This window comes from Mucor velutinosus (genome assembly GCF_035048745.1).
Source record: "Mucor velutinosus strain NIH1002 chromosome Unknown tig00001564, whole genome shotgun sequence".
NCBI classification, from domain to species: domain Eukaryota; kingdom Fungi; phylum Mucoromycota; class Mucoromycetes; order Mucorales; family Mucoraceae; genus Mucor; species Mucor velutinosus.
The window spans coordinates 927,986-946,803 of record NW_027041906.1 but is presented as its reverse complement, the minus strand read 5'-3'; the positions used below and the strand labels follow the sequence as shown (position 1 = coordinate 946,803).

Genomic DNA, 18,818 nt, shown 5'->3' with positions numbered 1-18,818 from the left:
ACAAGGCATATAGGATCAGCATGGCTAGCGCTACTGGGATGATATCTGTTTGTACGGGAATTGAGTTTAATATAGTGTAATAAGTTCGAACGATGGGAGGACTATGCTCGTATAAGACAGCCGCAATTTGAGTTACGATTTGGAATAGCTGATCTGGCGTTGGCGCATGAATCTGAGGCCCAATTTGCTCGTAAAGATAAATGTACCATTTCGAAAATACTTCGGCCGCAATGACATCCATGATATAAATATATGTTTATACAGGAAAGAAGAGAGAAAGAAAGGAAGTATTTTTGAGCCATTTGAAAATTTTGTGTCCTATAGGAGAGGGACGAAGAAATTATTGTGTTACAGGCTGGTGTGGATGATTGTGATCATCTCGCTGAGTTGCAACAGCTAAGATGAAATATACACCAAATGTTGGGAAGGATCAAGCTGGATAAACTTGACATTCAGTCATACAGCGAAGGACAATAAGATTAGTAACAGACTTTGATATTTGCATGCTTAGTATTACGTCTTGTTTAGCTGCAACCTGCCAACTAGTATACATAAATTGGCTTCACACGTCGAGTATCATGATCACAATATTGCAGTTCACATTAAGGCTTGCATTTGCATGAGTAATTCGCAATGTTAAACTAATCAGATACAAAAATACAGCACCAAAGCAAGGCACAATATCCAGACTAATCCGTAGCTCTTTTTGACTTCCATTCGCCTGTCCATGAGCTCTTAACAGCATCAATCAGCATTGAGGTAAGCATGCCATTGAATTTGCCAGCCAAAATTGATTTAATCTCCGGTCATTTTTTTCCTGCTCGAAATGGGAATTTCTGATCCAATTTCGACTTCTTTGAATTATTTTGCAAGATTTGACTATATGAAATGTGATGATTCTTTCAAACTTCCTTAAGCTAGTGCCCGTGGTGGTAGGGCGAAGTGGTTAAGCATCCAACATGCCATTTGGATGATCCCGGTTCAAATCTCAGTGAATGCATTTTGGTGATTATTTTGACGTAGTACTGATGTCCTCGTTTGGTGTTTTGTGCTCTTATCCAGTATCCATATTTTGACGATTCGCATGATTGTATTGGCTCTAGATGTCGCACCTGATTAGTAGTAGATTTCTTTCCCAACTTAGTTCATTATATCTTATTCCTCATCATTGCAGACATTGGGTCCACCAACAGTCTTTTCTTTCCCTCAGTATGACATTTTAAGGGCTTTAAATAAAAAACCTTCTTAAGCTTTCTTGGAGTACTTTTCAAGACGCATCGAATAGTGTTAATTAAACCAAGTGTTTTGATGAAGCTTATTGAGCAATCCATGAACATATGAAATAGCTATTTTGGCCAAAATATTGAGATTTTCTATATAAAAGTCTCACAAGTAAGGTTCCAGGGGTTGTATAGGATTCATAGCATCATTTTGATTTAATAGATGCTATAGTAGAAGTCTTCATTTTTGAGGTTAAAAACGCGATCGTTTGAATTTTCGATGAAAATCATGAGGTATCACTCATGATTTTTTGGTCGATTTTGACGATCCCAAAAAAGTTGAGCAAAGGTGTCAGGAAGTAAGTGATAGATAAAAGCAATTGTTTGGTGTTATTCTCGAGGTCCAAAACGGCTTCCAACACTAGAAATTAAGGCTCAAATGCATCCAAATTACGCTGTGCTTTACCTACTTTTAAATGATAAGAGGCATTGCAGGTATGCTGTCTTCCCGCATAGGAACTGATCTCATAAATAGAGACGTGAAAGCACCCTAGAGAAGTTAGATGCATAACAACAGATCATTGACAAAAGGTTCCCGCTCGATAACAAAGGTTGAAGCGTGAAATTTCAGTATACAGTATATGAGCAGGATTCCTGATTTTTATTCTTCTTTAATTTGAAACAACTTGACATGTGTACCATTCCAAGCGCCATGCTCTTTCATGGAAGAGACGTAGTTTTGACCCCACATCATGCTACGGAACCAAATCACCAAAGCCTCTCCCCACTGGAACTTGCGAATAAAGATGGATTTGCTTTCATCGGCGGGTAAGACATCCTCCAATTGAATAGACTTTAAGAATACCATGAGCTCTTCCAAGGTGGTATTATTATCCTCTGCACATTTCTCCTCTACTTTTGGCACCAAATATTTTAACATGGCCAATATAGTACCCAATGGAATGTTAGACTTCCAGTAAGACAACCATGCCTCTGTTGGGATAAATCCATTGCGACTGGGGCGAACCTGACCTACAGTACTGCTGTCGTTGCTCGTGCTATCCTGTCGAGTAGGTGTTACTTGAATAGGCTCTGGCTTCTTTTTCTTTGTCTCTTCTTCCTGATAGCTACTGGTAGATGCAGTAACAGAAGCATAGGTCGGCTTAGGCTCTTTCTTTTTGGAGTCATCTCCTTCTTGAGGTATCTCTGTAGTGTCGGATGGCCCCTTTTCAATGTGGTTCTCGGGTGGTTTAAGGCTAGTATCATCCTCTTTTGTGGGCGCTGCCTCTACTTCTGCTTCTGTCTTTGATTCTGCTGTTGGTGGCGATGTTGGTGAAGATGATGTTACTGCTACTGCTTCGGTAGAATGCTCGGTTTTTTCAATCTCTTTACTTTCTCTCAATTGTCTTAATCTTTCCACTTCAGCAACTGCACCCTCGAGTGTGAGTTGATCCAACTTTTCAAAGTAGTTGTGATGAAGGACAATGGAATACACCAAGTTGGGGTTCTCTGCATACTGGTAATTGATGATGTTGTTGAATGTTTCCAGCAAGTACGATGTCAGTTGGAAATTGTGTTCGTCAGCCATCAAAAATGAAGGGGATGACATGGAGTGGAATAAGGTCAATAGCTTGGATGCAGTTGTTACACCGATATTTGTCAGATATGGAGAAATATTGGATATAGTCAGTATCAATGCAGGGTACAATGAGGAGAGTTTGCCCTGAGTCGAGGCGATCAACGAGAAAATAGACTACAATAAACGCACAGCGGGATTAGTTGTGTGTCATTTGGCGCAAGCAGGCAAATTACCGTACAATGATCAAAAAGTCTGCATAAGTGCCGTTGAATGCATAGAGTCGGATGGACGATGGGAGTGACGAATGCGTTGAAAACTGCTTGTTTAACTTGGCACTAAAGTCCTTGTTGGATGATAATGTCTGCAGCATGAAAGCACACATACGGACAAGGCCCAGTTGAGCTACGAATTCATATTAATCACTGCTCACTTTCGCACACATTGCGGTACCCACTCATCTTATCTTTGTTATCGACAGCATGGAAAATTAACGCAACCATCAGATCAAGAACGCGATTAGTTTCAACCAGGTACTTTGTGAATCTCTACAAGCAACAAATCAATATGCAGGAAAAAGCAAAATGTACGCAAGCCTTTTTTTTTTTTTTTTTTTTTTTTTTTTTACCGAGTTAATTTCAAGAAGTCTCCAGCACATCATCATGACATTCACAAAACAGCCAACTCGTTTTGTTGAACCCGGTAAATACGTGCTGACTGCGGTCATTGGGTTGCTGAGCAAGCGGTGAATGCCATCCATCAAGAATTTGAAATCTTGATTTCTGTGTAATTTCGACATGTAGTGACGGAAAGCATTTTCTTCGTGTTTGTTGGCTAATTGATCAGCAGGCGTGAAGGCTTCCAATTCCACGCTTGTTTTGGGAATAGCATCGGGATTGTCCAGCGTCAACACTTCCAAGCTTGCAGGAAGATCAGTGGTTGCACTTGTGGGCGATGCAACTTGGTCGTGTTGGCGCATCAGATCCGCCTGCTGTGGTGAACGATAGTCCAACAAAATGAGTAGATTGGTAAGGCAAAAAGATACAAGTTGTTCTCGTGGTCCGCCTTGCACGACGTGATTGTATGGCACCCAGCCCGTTGGATCATAGTTGCAAATCGTGTTCATCAAGCTACACAGGATAACGAGCACAATCTTGCGCTCTAATTTGACAGCAACATAACGAAGCCATAGATCCTCTTTCGAGAGCAATTGAGCTGGAGGTACGTACATGGATTTGGATAATAGCACAGCGAGTAATCGCAGCACTTCGGTTCGATTGGCCTCGTTGTCCTTGTACGTGCTGACAGGAATGGTGGACCCCACACCGTTCTCCCAAATTGCATAATTGACTTTAGACTCCTTGGTGGCCAATGATATTGGGATCGTAAATCCTGCTAAAAATAACGCTTGAATTGTTACTACAATAGAAAGTGCGTCAGTTACCAATGCTTGGCAAAACACCATGATGCCTTACAGTCTAGCAACAATTCACCACGACAAGGCAAGGTGTCATATTCAGGCTTATCATCTGGGTTCTTTTTCTCCTTCTCTACCTGCCTTGGAGTCCAGAAAAATGCATCCTCCCATTCCAGACAATCCGTGCTTTCAAAGACAAACGGAACCAGTCGAGTGAGTATGCGACAGCAATTCAAAAGATGGTTGATCGAGTGCTGTTCAGATGGAAAGTTCTGCGCCTTGAGCAATAGCTGCATCTTGTTCAATACTTTGTCGATCAGAATCTCAAAGTTGCCTCGAGCTGTATCTCTTGTTCGTCTGATATCGTTGGCACCAATCAAGGAGAACACATCGTCTGCAGACTCGGGTAGAATCCAAAACTACAGAGAGTATGTGTCAACTAAATAGCTGCATACACAGAGCGCTTGAGAAGGCATATTACCTGTTCCCAGTATTCATTTTCGGTTACTGGAATGGTCTATGGTAGATAATGCGGGTTGATATCATTTGCATGTATTGATGTGAGTTACGTTTCACTTACTGTTTCTTCGTATAGTCTGAATACGCTTTTTCGAAAGGCAAGTTTGCTGTCTGCTGCTCCCATGTTCAAATGAAGTTGTAGTAGAGAAGACGAGAAAGAAGAATCAGAATGCATCATGATGCTTTTAGGGAAACTTATAGAAAGTTTTCGCGTGCTTTAAAAACATCAGCCACTTTTACGTTGTGCAAGTTTCATGTTGATGATCCCATCAAAGGTAAGCTGAACCATGATTTGCCTGATTAGTGCGGCAGAGCACTGTTATGATGTCGTATTATAAGAGCTGTGAATTTGCAGCTGTAGGTGGTTGGTAACTCTTGTGATTCATAGCAAAGACATTACTTGAGATGGGTGCATAATGGGAGCCTACTGGTTCCTTGTTGTCAAGCGGCTAGAATTAGCATGCCTTTGCATATACACTAGAGCTTGGAGCATAGAATAAAGCTCTAGTGTAATTTATGGGAGTGTACAAGGTACAGACTACTTGTCAGGCTGTCATTATGCAATTCACATCCATATTTCTTATAAATTACATACTATGAGAGCTTGTCATACGTTTTCTCGAGCGGATTGTTATGGCGCTTGTTTCTAGTGGAGCAGTGATACATTATCTTGAGTCCTCTTGTAATGGATCAATAAATCAACTATCAGTGATGGGTGTATAAAGCTGCTGCCAAAACCACCCATATTTTTTTTTTCTTTTCTTCTGTACTCTTGTCACTAATTCTACATAGTCATGGGTAGCGATACGAAAGAATTGTCTCAATCCATCAGCAATCTCTCTCTTAGCACCGTCGCAAAGCGTAGAATGCGCACATCCAAGGAGGAGATGGCTATTTTGGAGCATTATTTTAGTCAAAACAGAAACCCCAACACTGAAAAAAAGAAGGAGATAGCTAAAGCTGTTCAGATGACTGAAAAAAGTGTTCATTTTTGGTTTGTATACGCTTCAATTGTTGTTTGTATACGCTATTTGACATCCAATGCAGGTTTCAAAACCGACGAGCCAAAGAAAACAAAAAGAACAAGACGACGGGCCATCACCAAAAGAAGAAGAGCAATGGTAAGTCGAGAGCGTCCATCTTGTAGCTTGTATTCTTATGAGCTCTCAAAAGGTATCAAGTCGCCAGAGCAATCTCATCTTCCCAAGCAGGCTCAGTTACCCCAAGAGCCACCACAACAACAGCAACAAACTCAGCCATCATTGGTAAATGCTGTTGGCACCTCTGGCATGAGAAAGAAGGACAAGCAGCGCACTCAGTTGCCTCCCATTTCTTCTTTTGTTCGCTGCCATCGTCATCCAGTCGGTCTTGACATCTCTTACTATTTCTATCATAGCGCATTCGGCATTGAAGATAGCATGAGACAGTGGTCTGATTACCATCATGATCATCAAGCACATCACTAATTTGAATCGCAGTTCAGGGCAAAACACACAAAAAAAAAACAAGCTTTCCATTCCACACCTTTGTAATATTTTTCTCTAAAACCATTTGCTTTAATAATATAATAAAGATGGAGCTTTTGCCTACCTTCTCAAACAATAAAAGCACAATGCATCAACAGCAACAGCAGCAGCAGCAAACGAGATTTAAAAGATCATCTTCAATGCCATTGATATTAACGAGGCTTGTAAGATTCACGCAAATGGACTTTGAGGTGAAGAAGAAGCAAGCAAACGTGTAGAATGTAGACTTGGTCATACTAATGAAATAACATACAGTTTGCTTTATGGCAGATGGCCTATCTCCTGATTGCACCGAGGAGAGTGTAAGGTTGTGAATATTCAACAAGCAATTTGTATTCTAATGTGTTTATTTTCGTAGATATCGAAATATCTATTATCACAAACGTAAGTCATTGCAAGTAAACAACTGATCTATCAATAACATATACACTCAAAAGAGACAAAAAACCAATGGGCAAGAGATGATCCAGCATTTCTAGTCTTGCTAGCTTCATTACTATGTGGTAAGTATAGGCTCTACAGAGCGATATATAGACTCGGATCATTGAAAATGACCACTAGTTTCGGCTATTGCTTGGGGATTGGTATTTGGGCTCGGGTTTCTGGGTGTTGTAAAGGCCATGTTGCTCATGGTGCTTGTGGATTTTGTGCTTGTGGGATCCATTGTGGCTACATTTTTGTGGTTTTTTACAAATAGGTTTCTGAATCAAAGCAACGCAATCACGCAAACCAACGATCAGAAAGTAGAATGGGCCTACGCATTCGATGTCCATTGTAATTCCTTTTTCCCATTATTCTTGATCCTGTACATTATCCAGTTCTTCTTTTTGAATCTCTTGATTCGTCATAATTGGGCTTCTTTGGTGATTAGTAATGCCATCTATCTGATTTCCATTGTATGGTACTGTTATGGCACATTTTTAGGATTCAATGGTAAGCGTATGCTAGCAAACAAGTGTGCAAATAGCCTCAACAGATCAACTTGAATAGTGCTGCCCTTCTTGGTTCATACAGAGCTACTGTTGTATCCTATCTTTGGTTTCTTGGTGCTCTTTATCGTATTGTGTGTACTTGGAATCAACCTGAGTGAAAATGCAGTAGGATTTTACTTTGGTTGGAGCTGAATAGAATAAAGAGCACATTCAAGTACAATTACAGATGGACAAAGCAACAAAACAATACCCTTTCTTTTCCCTTCAGAAATCTGATCCATACATGCCATTGAATAATAAAGCAACCTCTTCCAGCGATTTTGTTCCGTATCAACAACCTCCTGTTAGTCGTGCCAGAGATTTACCTTTGCCTAAAAGAAGGAACAAGAACATCAAATGGGAGAAATCAACTGAATACAAGTCAATCAAACAGAAGAAGAGTAAAACAAAAGCCAAACCAATAGCCACCACAACACTTGATGCCACAGCACCGCCTTTATCTTTGTCCATAACCTCAGAAAGTGCCGCATGTAACACTGACTCTTGTCAAATGGATTCAATAGCAGTGGATTCATTGGACGAGGACCATGCAATGCTGGTGGCCGCGTTGGTAGCTTACGATCCATTGATTGCTTTAGTACTGAATGCCAATAGCCATTAATTTCAGCTGGAATCCATGCAATAAATTGTCATTACGCTATCTTCTCCATTCCCATTCGTTTCTTGTTATGAAACCTGCCTACATCCATCCCAGTTTTTTCAAAACATGCGATACATCAAGGTTGGTAGCATGATGAATCGATCTCTGCTCGGCAGTATTCTATATATATGGCTACCCGCTTATTTTTAATATAAGTGCTTGGCAATCTCGCTCGATCCATACTTAAGAAAAGTGGGATGACTGAAGTATTGTTCTGTTAGTTATCGTTTATTACCAAGCCTCCATTATAACAGTATTTCAGGAACAGGCTGAAAGAAGAAAATCTTGTAGTACTAAAATCACTAGATTTTTAATCGAGGATCTTGATATTTCATAGACTACATAATCTACATGCCTACTTATCAGTGTGATGTTTGAGTATCTAATATGTACGTCAGGTATACTGAAAATAGCACGCTAATGAATACCAGAGAAAGAAGACATGTGTGTATATTTAGTTTGCATATACAGATCTTAACCTAAAGAATAGATCAGTAGATACTAAAGAGCTCAAAACGCCACACGTGGAAAGACATAGTAAACACTTGGATCTACATGATCTAGGTATTGGGGTTTTTTTTTGTCGGATTTATACATATTCAGTGCTACTAGCAGTATAACCATCCAGTAATAAATGAATACACATTGCTCATACGGAACATCTCGTTCCACTGTAATTTTTCACCATGGTATTTCCCATTAAGTAAAATTTACAGCCCTGGTGCAGGAATATTTGATAAATGAGGATGCTGACAATTGGTAAACAGATACCGTATTGGGATGGCTAAAATCCTAGCTGTTTGATCAAGAAGATGATTCTCAAACAGAGTTTATAATGAAAACGTCAGGCTTTTACAAATAGAGATTAAAATTCAACACAAGGTTCACACTTGATAATTTACTGTAAACAGCGATAAGAATGACATTTTATATATTGGGATTGATATTTCACTATACTTACACTAATATAAACAACAGTCTGATAGGGTCTATATATCTTTTCCTCCTTGTAACGAAAAAGGAAATTCACTACGAAGGAGATAGCACACACACTAGAACATTCATTTTTTTTTATTATCTAATACTCCCACAGTAAACAATGCCTTTCTTCCTGCGATTATTTTCCGATGTGTCCTTGGCAGGTTAAGCTACTGAATTTTGACAGCTGACAATGAATTACAATTCTTGATCTGATGGGATCAGAAAAAATAAAGGGGTAACGGAAAAGGTCCATCGTCAGTGGTTCAATGGTAGCAAGTAAAAAGGGAATGGGAAAGCAGAGCAAAGAGAAGGTATTTTCTTGTAATTCAACCTTATCCATGTACTCGGGCCATGCTAATTTCTTTATTTACATGTAACCCGTGTGATCAAAACAACTTGATTTCAATTTCCTATTTAAAGATTGTTTCCTTACGATAATAATATGCTATACAGAAGCTTCTGGTATAGGTGAAAATATGCTGAATTTGGCTTCTTGTTTATGTTTATCTACACCGCAATAATGTACTCCTTTTTTGCCCTCATTTTCTTTTATCGTGTGTTCTTTGCATCTTTGTAGGAGTAATAAAAAAAAAAAAAGAGTTGGGTTCTGATTTATCACCATGAATAACCCGAGATTGGATTGCTTGCGTGGGATTTTGAGTGTAATTAGGATGTTGTATACAACAAGGAGTCTAGGAGATGTTTACAGATTGGTATCACTCTTTCATCATAATCAAAAATTTCGCATTATTGTAAACCGGGTATAGTCTCGGTTCATTCATGTACGATGATACATATTGACGGATAAAATATGAGCATGAGAAAGATGGATGATGCCAAAGATAATCAAATCACGATACAACCGAAGCAAGCTGGTTGCAGTTAAAATACGACACAACACATTTCTCGGTTCGACATGTTACAATTTTGTATGCGGTTTATCCGTTTTGATTGGGTGCATTGCCAATGGTAACGTATTATCGTATTCTAGGCTTTTTATTTGTGTTTATTGTAATTCACAATAAGTGTAGCAATCCGCTTTTAACATTCGACATGGAATAAGTGCAAAGAAATCATGTGTTTTAATTTCTTTTTGATATTATTGCAAGTGTTACACCTGCAAAAAGACCACTTGTATGCAGCCCAGGTATCATTAACTCTATTTTTCTCGATTTTACATGTCTGTGAATGTCTGATTCTACATCCTCAAATATCCATCTCCCTGATTTTGACCAGAAATAAAAATAGAGTTATAAAAAGAGACATGAGAGACATGACTTTCTCAAACTTCTCTCTCTCTCTCTTTCTCTTCTTTCTACGTTTAATTTCAAATCTTTCCTTATCTCTATTTTTTTTTCCAAATGACTACATTCAATTACATGTACAATCATCTACCCACCTCTTCTATAGAAGACTATTTCTTAAATGCTTCGGTTTTGCTGGGCAATCAGGGCCAACAAGATCAATCTCCAGCTGCGCATGCTTCTAGCTGTGGTAGCACGGCAGTTAGTAGTAACAGCAGTAGCAGCAATAGTTGCATTGATGACTTTGACTTTATGAATCCATTACTATCTACTGGCATGTTTACCCCGGCCTCCACTATTGTGTATGATGATGGTATGTCTTGCTCCTCCTCTTATCCAATGTCGAGCAATGAAGCGATGAGCTATTTCTTCTTGCCTACGCCTGCTCTTACTGTCTGCTCCGGGCTATACGATGAGCCTTCAGCCAAGATGGAATACGATGAAGTCAATTGCTTTTCCCCTCCTCAGCAGCAGCGATTGCAACCACAAGATATGTCATTCTACGAAGAAGATTACCTTCAACCACAGCAATATCCCAACTCACCAGCATCAATGTATTCTACTGATTCTCTTTATGTCACAACCAAACAGGAAGCATTTGTAGCAGCAGATCAAATACAGCAGACGGAAGCACAGACCCAAGAAGAGATGGCAAAAGAGCTTGCCGCATTCACAACATTATCATCATCATTATCATCATCATCATCATCATCATCATCATCATCATCGTCATCATCGTCATCATCATCATCCACTACCACAACATCCCGTCCAAAACTCTTTGCCTGCATACACTGCAATCGCACATTTGCTCGCAAGTATGATGCTGCAAGACATAAGCGAATTCATACAGGCGTCAAGCCCTACTTTTGTCCTTGCTGCAATAAGGGATTCGCTCGCTCTGATGCTCGGGTCCGTCATTTTCGCACAGAATACAAATGTCGGGATGGTGCCGATAAAATACAGCAAAATCGACAACGAAATCACAAGTAAAGATGCACAGCGCCCATTTCAAACACTTTGTGTCACTCTTGAATCTATGCACATGCAAAACAGCTCTCATTTCATCGTTTTCTTAGTCATTTTTACCATTATAATATGTCGTATGCTTTATGCTTTTTTTTTATATATATCATCTTTATTCATCCCATCATTTCCTTTTCTCTGAATCACAGCCCTCTCATTGTTAAGCATCCATTATTGTATACACGCACTTTTATCACACATGTTGTTTATACCATTTCGCGTCTGCTTAGGTTTTCAATTGAAACTGAATGTTATTATAATAAATCATTTTGTTTTGGCCATGTTGTAAATTTGTTTGTATATACACACATCCTAGATAATGAAGACCTCTCAAGCATCCTTCCATATATATATATAAACCCAAGGTACATGTAACAGACTCGCTTCAGAACGACTTTAGAACAAATGCATGTGAATTTATTCACTTCAAAAAGCGGTAGAATAACTACATGTAACAAGCGTCTTATCGTACCATTTCAGTCCATCTGAAATAGAAGCAACAGCCTTAAATTCATATATACGACATGGGCTCAAATTTCGTGACAATAAATGCAATTGAGATGTGTTTATTGTCTGCAGTATATACCCCTTTCTCTCTTATTAAACTTTTGGGGATGATAAGTGAAACCATATTAACTTCAATCGATCATCCAAGGTACTTCATTTGCCAATAAAAGGCTGGCGTATAAATCGAGTGCAAAGGTAATCAGAAGTTTTTTTTCGTAAGGGGCAGGCTACTAAATTACATTAAACAGAAAAAAAAAAGGCTTCTCTATCATCTGCTTTTGCTAATAGTATATCGGTTTTGTATATATATATATATATATATTTAATTACTCTTTTCAGTATTCCATTAGTTTGCTCTTTGTACACAAAAGACTATTTGTGTAATGATACTACCAATACACACCTGTAGTATCCAATGAAAGAGCACATTCCAGGCAATCTGATAGAGATATTTTGGAGAGAACACGGTCCAAATGAACAGATGCTCCCTGAGAACAGTGACCGAGATGGACAGCGTTGTCATGACAACGCTGAATAGTATAGCATGTGTCAGCATGTAAGAGAACCACTTGTTTTCATGCGATGAGATGAATGTCCAACCAGCGACTGACCACCAGATGCTTCCAGACCAATTTGAGCAAAACGTCAGTAGGCCGATAAGGATTGTATCATATTCTTCAACACCAACATAAGCATTGCTCAGGTCTACAGATGCAATGGAATTGCTGTGTCCTGTCAAAAAGAAGGAGGCATGACTCAAACACGCGACAAGTACGCCAATCAGCCATGTAGGCACAGAATGCTTGCAGCTATCCTGCAGATAGGCATAGGATCTTGTCAGTAGCTCAAATTGCACATGAAAGAGCACGAATAGGAAAGCATTTTCTGGTCTAGTCAGTAAGATCAAAAGCGGCGTAATCAGGCACAACAGCATTTGGAGTATCAGTGTTCGCTTATTATCTACGATACGAGGATCAATGGACGATTTCTGGGCTGAGAGTATCGATCTACTTGCCTACTAGGATCATGCTTCGCTCATGTGCTTGCTGGAGTGCTTGTGTTTGGAGTGCTTCTTGGTCGTCGTTGTTGTCATGTTGCTCGTCTTGTTCATCAATGTCTTGAACCAACTCCAATAAATGGGCTCTCTTTGTTACATAGAACAATCCGCCCAAAACAAACAAACCTGCTCCTCCATAATTGTAAATCAGCTTTCCAAGAGCAACTTGATCCAGAGGCTGAACTAGCTCCCAACTTAGTAAGCTTGCATACATTACAGGCACCTCATCGATGGTATCGGCTGTTGCTGTTTTCAGTTTATAAACAAAGACTAGCAATGACACAAGTACAACAATGATCAGCATAGCGGATCGAACAAGGTTTTGGATGATTTTGGATGTAGAATTGACGTCTATCACGCTGGACTGACTAGAAAGCTTGTACAAGGTGTTGATCCCGAATATCACCGTTGTGAATAAAGTAAGACCCATCAAATGCCACTGTACTCCAGTGTAGGATAGTATCAAATCAGAAAGCTGGTTGTGGTTCCAAGCGATTGCTGTGCGCACAAGGAGCATCTGCGCAAAACATAGACTAATTGGGTATAGCATTTGGTCAACTGTAAGGACCGGAATACGGAAGCTACTCAATAAATGGTGTTACGCATGTGGAAACATCACATTAAGAGTACACAAACCTGGATATAGCCGATAGTAATGTCAGCGTCTGTACTAGATAATACCACGTATAATGCTCTTCCTCGACAAAGCTGCTTGCAAACATGCTCGCCGCATACAAGATCAAGCCAAGCACGCTGAAATATTGACTGAAGCTCCAAATACCAACGGAATGTGTTTGTTGCTTAAACAAGAGCGATAAACAGATGAGCCCGATCGTGCTACAGCTTATCAACACAACACCTGCCACCATGAATTGAATGTTGTAATCACTGGCTGTATTGGATAGCTGTGCTTGTGTAGCTTCTATAAACTTGATAGGCAAATCTATCGATCAGAACACGCGCTTGCAAAGAGAAAAGCACATGAAAATGAGCTTACATGGTAATAGAGCTCTATCGCTTGTTTGGCCGCAGCTGCATCTTTGGAGATGAGATACTCTTGATGTAACGATAAGGCCCGGGCATATGATTGTCCAAACACTAGAGTTGCATCATTGACATGAGCAGATGGTGCGTCCAAATAGCCAGTGATCTCTGGTGCTATTTTTGATAACAACTGTCCTAACTGAGATGCATTCAGCAGCACGCTGTTGAGAATGCTTGTGAAATCTAGTGTATTTGGTGTGAGATTGTGCTTGTTGTTATCTCTTGTTAATTTCATTTACCTTGCTTGGAAGCATATAAATCTAAAATCACCTTTCCGAGATTGTTCTTTGGGATAGGAAATGAAAATAGCGTTGCTAATGTGGGCACAATGTCAATCTGATCAATCACTGGAAATTCGAGAACATGCTGTCGATGCGCTAACAGTGTTGAAAGCGGTTGCTGCTGCTGCTTCTTGGTGGGTCTCGATTCAAACCTTGGACTCATGAAAACAAGCCCTGCCGAGGTTTCCCCAACAGAGGATCCACCATGGTTGCCCTTTTCATTCATTCCGTGATCTCCACACACTACCATCAATGTTCCCTTTGCATTGCTCTGCTCTTGCATGCGTTTGGCATCTTGTTCTGCCACAATCGTGTAGATAGACTCAATTGCCTGATCCATCTCCATTTGCTTAGGCTTCATCAATGGACTTTGAGGCCCACCTAAATGACCAATGTGATCCAATCCCAGATAGTGAAATATCACAGCATCCCAATCTGGCTCCACAAGATCTGTCTTGATGTGTCGAGTGACATTGAGATCCACCTCGGTGGTATCAGACACAAAAAACGATGTGGTGCCATCTGTTTTGTCAAATATGCTAGGGAAGAGCCGCATCCATGTATCGTCGCCAAAAAAATGGATCGTCTTGTTTTGCTGCTTAAACTGGTAGACCCAATTATCATGATTCTCGAGCGAAGAAGTGGTATCTGATTCTGCAATGTTCAAGATGGCATCCAAGAAGCTGGGAATCGTGCCTGTGGTCAATGCTTTAATGCGAGGCAATGTGACAGTAGGTGCTGTTGCTTTGGCTGTAAATGGATATGCTGTGCCTTGCTCGATATGGCTATTCACAAACTGGAACCCAGAATCTTTTCCAATCAGGAAATCACTAGTACCAGCATTGTTAGCAATCTACAGCTAGGTGGTACTGTAGCCCAGCTTACTTTCTCAGGGCATCGATAAGCACAAATACAAGCCTGTCAAATTCTGGCTCTTGTGTTTGCTTATGCAAGCTGAATTGATCACCTTCAGCAGCGTATCCAGATAGATAAATCTTGTATGGAAAGAAGCCTTTGCAGAACAACGCAATGCCTGAAATTTGTATCAATGCCAATATACATGTGTATATTGTCTTTCGGCCAATGTTGAGCATGAATCGATTGTTTGCGCGTGTATAACTCCAAGAAGAACAAGGTTAAGAATATCCAGGTTTCCAGCGAATTCATTTATGCGGAGTTGCCCTATCTCGCTTCTCCCGATGCCTTGATCCCTTCGCCAACTTGCCTTGTACCTTTCCTGAAGCTTTCACTCGTGACTCTCAAGTGGCTTATGGTTGAAGGTCGACTTTTTTGATTTATGAGGAAAAAAATTATGGGCAATCAAAAAACTTCTTTTTATATTATCCTAGAAACAGTAATCAACATGAGCCAAAAATTAGATTTACAACAGGTAATATTGAGCCTCTATACACACACAGGCAGATGTTGGGATGGCGACTAACTAATTGATGAAATGTTAGGCCAAGAAAGCCATCGCTGCCTTGTACAAAAAGAACAAACAGAGTTCTGGAAATGACATGCTTCAAAGCGACGAGGACAGCTTCATTTATGTCGAAATTTACACCCACAAAATTATGAACAAGGCTCAAAGTAAACAAAAGCAAATGTGAGTTGTTGACATGGCAATACAGACAAGTAAGAGACTAATGCATGCTGCCTTTGATAGTAAACTGCCCAGCAGCCCTTATCCTGATAACTATGAAATCTGCTATTTCACCAAAGACGATGTGAAGAAGGTTGAAGAAAAGACCAAAAACACTGCCATCAAAAAGGTAGGTCGATAGTCAATTGCAGATGAAAAGTGTACCTCTGACATTTGTGCCCTTGAAACACTAGGTCATCGATCTCAACACTCTTAAAACCGTATACAAATCTTACGAATCCAAGAGAAAGCTTGCTGCCTCTTATAACTTATATGTTGTTGACGACAGAGTGGCTCCATTGATTCCCGGTCTTCTCGGCAAGTCCTTCCAAGCCAAAAACAGGTAAGCATTGGCAGCAAGATTTGATCATCGGGACAGAGTATTCATACAATTTTTCTTACAATTAGAATGCCCATGAAGATGAAGCATTCCGGACTGATGAAGACAAACGTCGAAAACATTTTGCACTCTACCAACGTCAAATTACACAACGGCCTCAAGACGTAAGTAGATGCTAGAATTTAGAAGGGAGAGGGGCATGTGGGATTATAAGAAAAAGTGTGTACTCACTATTGCATCTAGTCAAGTTCTCATTGGTAACTTTGGTATGTCTGAAAAGGATGTTTTGAAGAATTATGAAGCTGCTGTTCCTGAGATTGTAAAGATTGCTGCTCATGGATGGGATCAAGTTGAAATGCTCGGTGTCAAATGTGAAGGTCTTCCTTACCTCCCCACCTACACATCTTTCCCCAAGGCTGACAGCAAGACTACTGCTGAAAAGAAGCAATCTACCAAGGAGGAGAAGAAGAAGGAGGCTGCTCCTGCCAAGAAGACTGCCGCTGCTGAGAAGAAGACTGCCGCTGCTGAGAAGAAGACTGCCGCTGCTGAGAAGAAGGCTGCCGCTGCTGAGAAGAAGGCTGCTCCTGCTAAAAAGGCTACTGCTGCTGCTCCTAAGAAGGCTGCCACTACTACAACTACCAAGAAGGCCGCTGCCAACAAGAAGAATGCTGTTGCACCTGCCAAAAAGACCGAGACAAAGAAGGTTACAAAGAAGGTTGCTGCATCCAAGAGCAAGAAATAGAGTACTATCACAAACAGACCCAAAAATTCTACCATATTTGCATTTTCACAACTGATTTCTTCTTTTACTTAACCCCTTTTTCGTTATCCCCCTCCCACATCGTTATTGCTTAGTTGTTTATATTTAAGGGTAAAAAAAGAAGAATGATTATATATATAATATAAACCCGTAATAAAACAGTTTTTTTTATACAAAATCTCTAGCAATATATTTGCCATGAGCTTGCTTGGGGGGAGGGGGGGTTTGCATTAAACTTGATAATATGGGCGGATATCACATCAAAGACCAGATGCAATTGTTGGCATCTACACTTGAATTGGGCAGATTTTGATCTCGTTCAATATTCAATCACTAGTAGCTTGGATTGCACAGGTTTACGAAATGTAACGTGATCCACATGTACTTCTTTTGATAGCCATGCAAAGGGTATGATTGTATATTAACTTTTATTACACTTTCATGATAATGGATATGATATTAGAGAGCTCTTACAGCTCCTTCTTGGCAGTACTATTACGCGAGGCATTCTTGGGAGCCCAGGGCAAGAATTTGTTGACAGATTTGCGGTACTCTGTATAAGCAGGATACTTCTCGCTGGAAATTCTCTATAAGATGAAGAGAAATACGTCAACATCGATTTAACAATACAATACAAATGAATAACCTACCTCTGTGAGTGCTGTGCTACCTTGAAACAAGGCAGTCAAAACAATAGGAGCAGCGATTGTCCAGTTAAGGTATGTTCTCAGGTCAGTTGTGCCTGATGCTTCTTGTACGGCAGCAACCGAAAACAGATAGATGACCCACCACATTGCTTGTTCAGCAAAGAAATTAGGATGACGACTATATTGAAACAATCCAGAATGCCACAAGAAGCCCAACTTGTAGTCGCCTTTAAGCTGATCCTTGTTCAAGTGGCTCAGCAGTGCGTATTTCTCGGTTTGGAAAACATATTGCTGTTCATCAGCGACCACCTCAATAAACAAGAAAGCTAAATGGAGTGTCACCGTGATCCAATCCAAAGTGGACAACCCTGTGGTAGTATGTGTTGACGCATTCGAAAATAAAGTATGTGTGATATAAAGAGGTGCAACCATAAACAAGAGAAGAAGGTTTTGAAAAGGGGCAATGAACACAAGGTTCAACAGTGCCATACCAACAGGGCCAAGTTGTTCACGCAAGTAAGGGAAACGGTAATCATGACCAGTAAAGTAATAGCCGCCCTTTCTATATGTAGATCCGTATTTGAATCCACTTTGCACTTGTAGCATTATGATTTACTTACCTGGCAAAGTTGTATGTGAGACGAGCTCCCCAGATGGAGATTAGGATAGTGCCAACCAAGAGTCTGGGATGAAAGCTCCCATTCAAGAGATAGTCATGGATAGTATAGTGCCAAGCATAAAGGCCAGGCAGAATAGACCACGCTCTGTCTATTTGATACATTTTGTGAGCGAGTCATGTATTGCATGATTCCTGCTACATGCAATCTCTTACCGACTTGACTGTAATTTTTGGTAATTTCAGACATGATATAATGCACTGTAATCAATACACTTGAAAAGTAGAGGGAGGACTCGAGAGGATCGGTATCCTTGTAGAGTGTGAAGAGCTGCGAAGGATCCTTCAGGCTAGATGATACGAAAGAACTGATGGCAGACAAAGATGTGATGTTGTGGAAATACGTCTTTAGTACGTTGCAAGCATATTCCCAGGTTGCGCCCTGAGGGAAATTTGGTCCAGCATGCGTGAACCAGTGAATAACAGATGCTTGTCCCATGATTGTATGGATTCGGGCTGTAAGAAAGAGCAGAGGAAGAATCAAGCTTTTGGATCTCTTTGTAACCACCATTTCGTGACTCGATAAAACGTATGAATTGAAATTGCAATCGTATCGTGGATTCTCTGTTATGCCAAAGATGGTGATAGTTTTTTCACAGTGTCGTCATTGTAGTATCCAGTAAATTCGTTCTATTTCTTTCTGTCGTATAGTGCATGATTGTC

At 40.2% G+C, this 18,818-nt stretch overlaps 8 protein-coding genes across 8 annotated transcripts; 5 read left to right on the top strand and 3 right to left on the bottom strand.

The window, feature by feature from the left end:
* Positions 1 to 1,881: 1,881 nt before the first annotated feature.
* ATC70_010586 (uncharacterized protein) lies at positions 1,882 to 4,910 on the bottom strand (the record flags this gene model as incomplete). Its single annotated transcript, XM_064829799.1, has 7 exons — positions 1,882 to 2,973; positions 3,038 to 3,201; positions 3,254 to 3,344; positions 3,425 to 4,215; positions 4,272 to 4,632; positions 4,695 to 4,730; positions 4,794 to 4,910. 7 exons carry the CDS (start codon positions 4,908 to 4,910, stop codon positions 1,882 to 1,884), a joined length of 2,652 nt encoding a protein of 883 aa, XP_064682301.1.
* A 616-nt stretch (positions 4,911 to 5,526) lies between these two features.
* On the top strand, positions 5,527 to 6,198 carry ATC70_010585 (uncharacterized protein; the record flags this gene model as incomplete). The annotated part of the gene is made up of 3 exons (XM_064829798.1): positions 5,527 to 5,726; positions 5,780 to 5,853; positions 5,906 to 6,198. 3 exons carry the CDS (start codon positions 5,527 to 5,529, stop codon positions 6,196 to 6,198), a joined length of 567 nt encoding a protein of 188 aa, XP_064682300.1.
* Positions 6,199 to 6,305: 107 nt separating this feature from the next.
* Positions 6,306 to 7,382, top strand: ATC70_010584 (uncharacterized protein; the record flags this gene model as incomplete). Its single annotated transcript, XM_064829797.1, has 6 exons — positions 6,306 to 6,449; positions 6,514 to 6,560; positions 6,617 to 6,642; positions 6,696 to 6,761; positions 6,820 to 7,191; positions 7,249 to 7,382. 6 exons carry the CDS (start codon positions 6,306 to 6,308, stop codon positions 7,380 to 7,382), a joined length of 789 nt encoding a protein of 262 aa, XP_064682299.1.
* A 91-nt stretch (positions 7,383 to 7,473) lies between these two features.
* Positions 7,474 to 7,851, top strand: ATC70_010583 (uncharacterized protein; the record flags this gene model as incomplete). Its single annotated transcript, XM_064829796.1, has 1 exon — positions 7,474 to 7,851. One exon carries the CDS (start codon positions 7,474 to 7,476, stop codon positions 7,849 to 7,851), a length of 378 nt encoding a protein of 125 aa, XP_064682298.1.
* A 2,399-nt stretch (positions 7,852 to 10,250) lies between these two features.
* Positions 10,251 to 11,168, top strand: SYG1_2 (Xenotropic and polytropic retrovirus receptor 1; the record flags this gene model as incomplete). The annotated part of the gene is made up of 1 exon (XM_064829795.1): positions 10,251 to 11,168. One exon carries the CDS (start codon positions 10,251 to 10,253, stop codon positions 11,166 to 11,168), a length of 918 nt encoding a protein of 305 aa, XP_064682297.1.
* Positions 11,169 to 12,054: 886 nt separating this feature from the next.
* Positions 12,055 to 15,184, bottom strand: ATC70_010581 (uncharacterized protein; the record flags this gene model as incomplete). The annotated part of the gene is made up of 6 exons (XM_064829794.1): positions 12,055 to 12,668; positions 12,724 to 13,346; positions 13,402 to 13,694; positions 13,763 to 13,992; positions 14,049 to 14,920; positions 14,976 to 15,184. The coding sequence occupies 6 exons, from the start codon at positions 15,182 to 15,184 to the stop codon at positions 12,055 to 12,057; spliced, it is 2,841 nt and encodes a 946-aa protein (XP_064682296.1).
* Positions 15,185 to 15,453: 269 nt separating this feature from the next.
* RPL7_2 (60S ribosomal protein L7) lies at positions 15,454 to 16,814 on the top strand (the record flags this gene model as incomplete). The annotated part of the gene is made up of 6 exons (XM_064829793.1): positions 15,454 to 15,480; positions 15,551 to 15,696; positions 15,757 to 15,862; positions 15,927 to 16,075; positions 16,141 to 16,236; positions 16,316 to 16,814. 6 exons carry the CDS (start codon positions 15,454 to 15,456, stop codon positions 16,812 to 16,814), a joined length of 1,023 nt encoding a protein of 340 aa, XP_064682295.1.
* A 488-nt stretch (positions 16,815 to 17,302) lies between these two features.
* OPI1_3 (transcriptional regulator opi1) lies at positions 17,303 to 18,594 on the bottom strand (the record flags this gene model as incomplete). Its single annotated transcript, XM_064829792.1, has 4 exons — positions 17,303 to 17,419; positions 17,483 to 18,041; positions 18,100 to 18,247; positions 18,312 to 18,594. The coding sequence occupies 4 exons, from the start codon at positions 18,592 to 18,594 to the stop codon at positions 17,303 to 17,305; spliced, it is 1,107 nt and encodes a 368-aa protein (XP_064682294.1).
* Between the last annotated feature and the right edge of the window lie 224 nt (positions 18,595 to 18,818).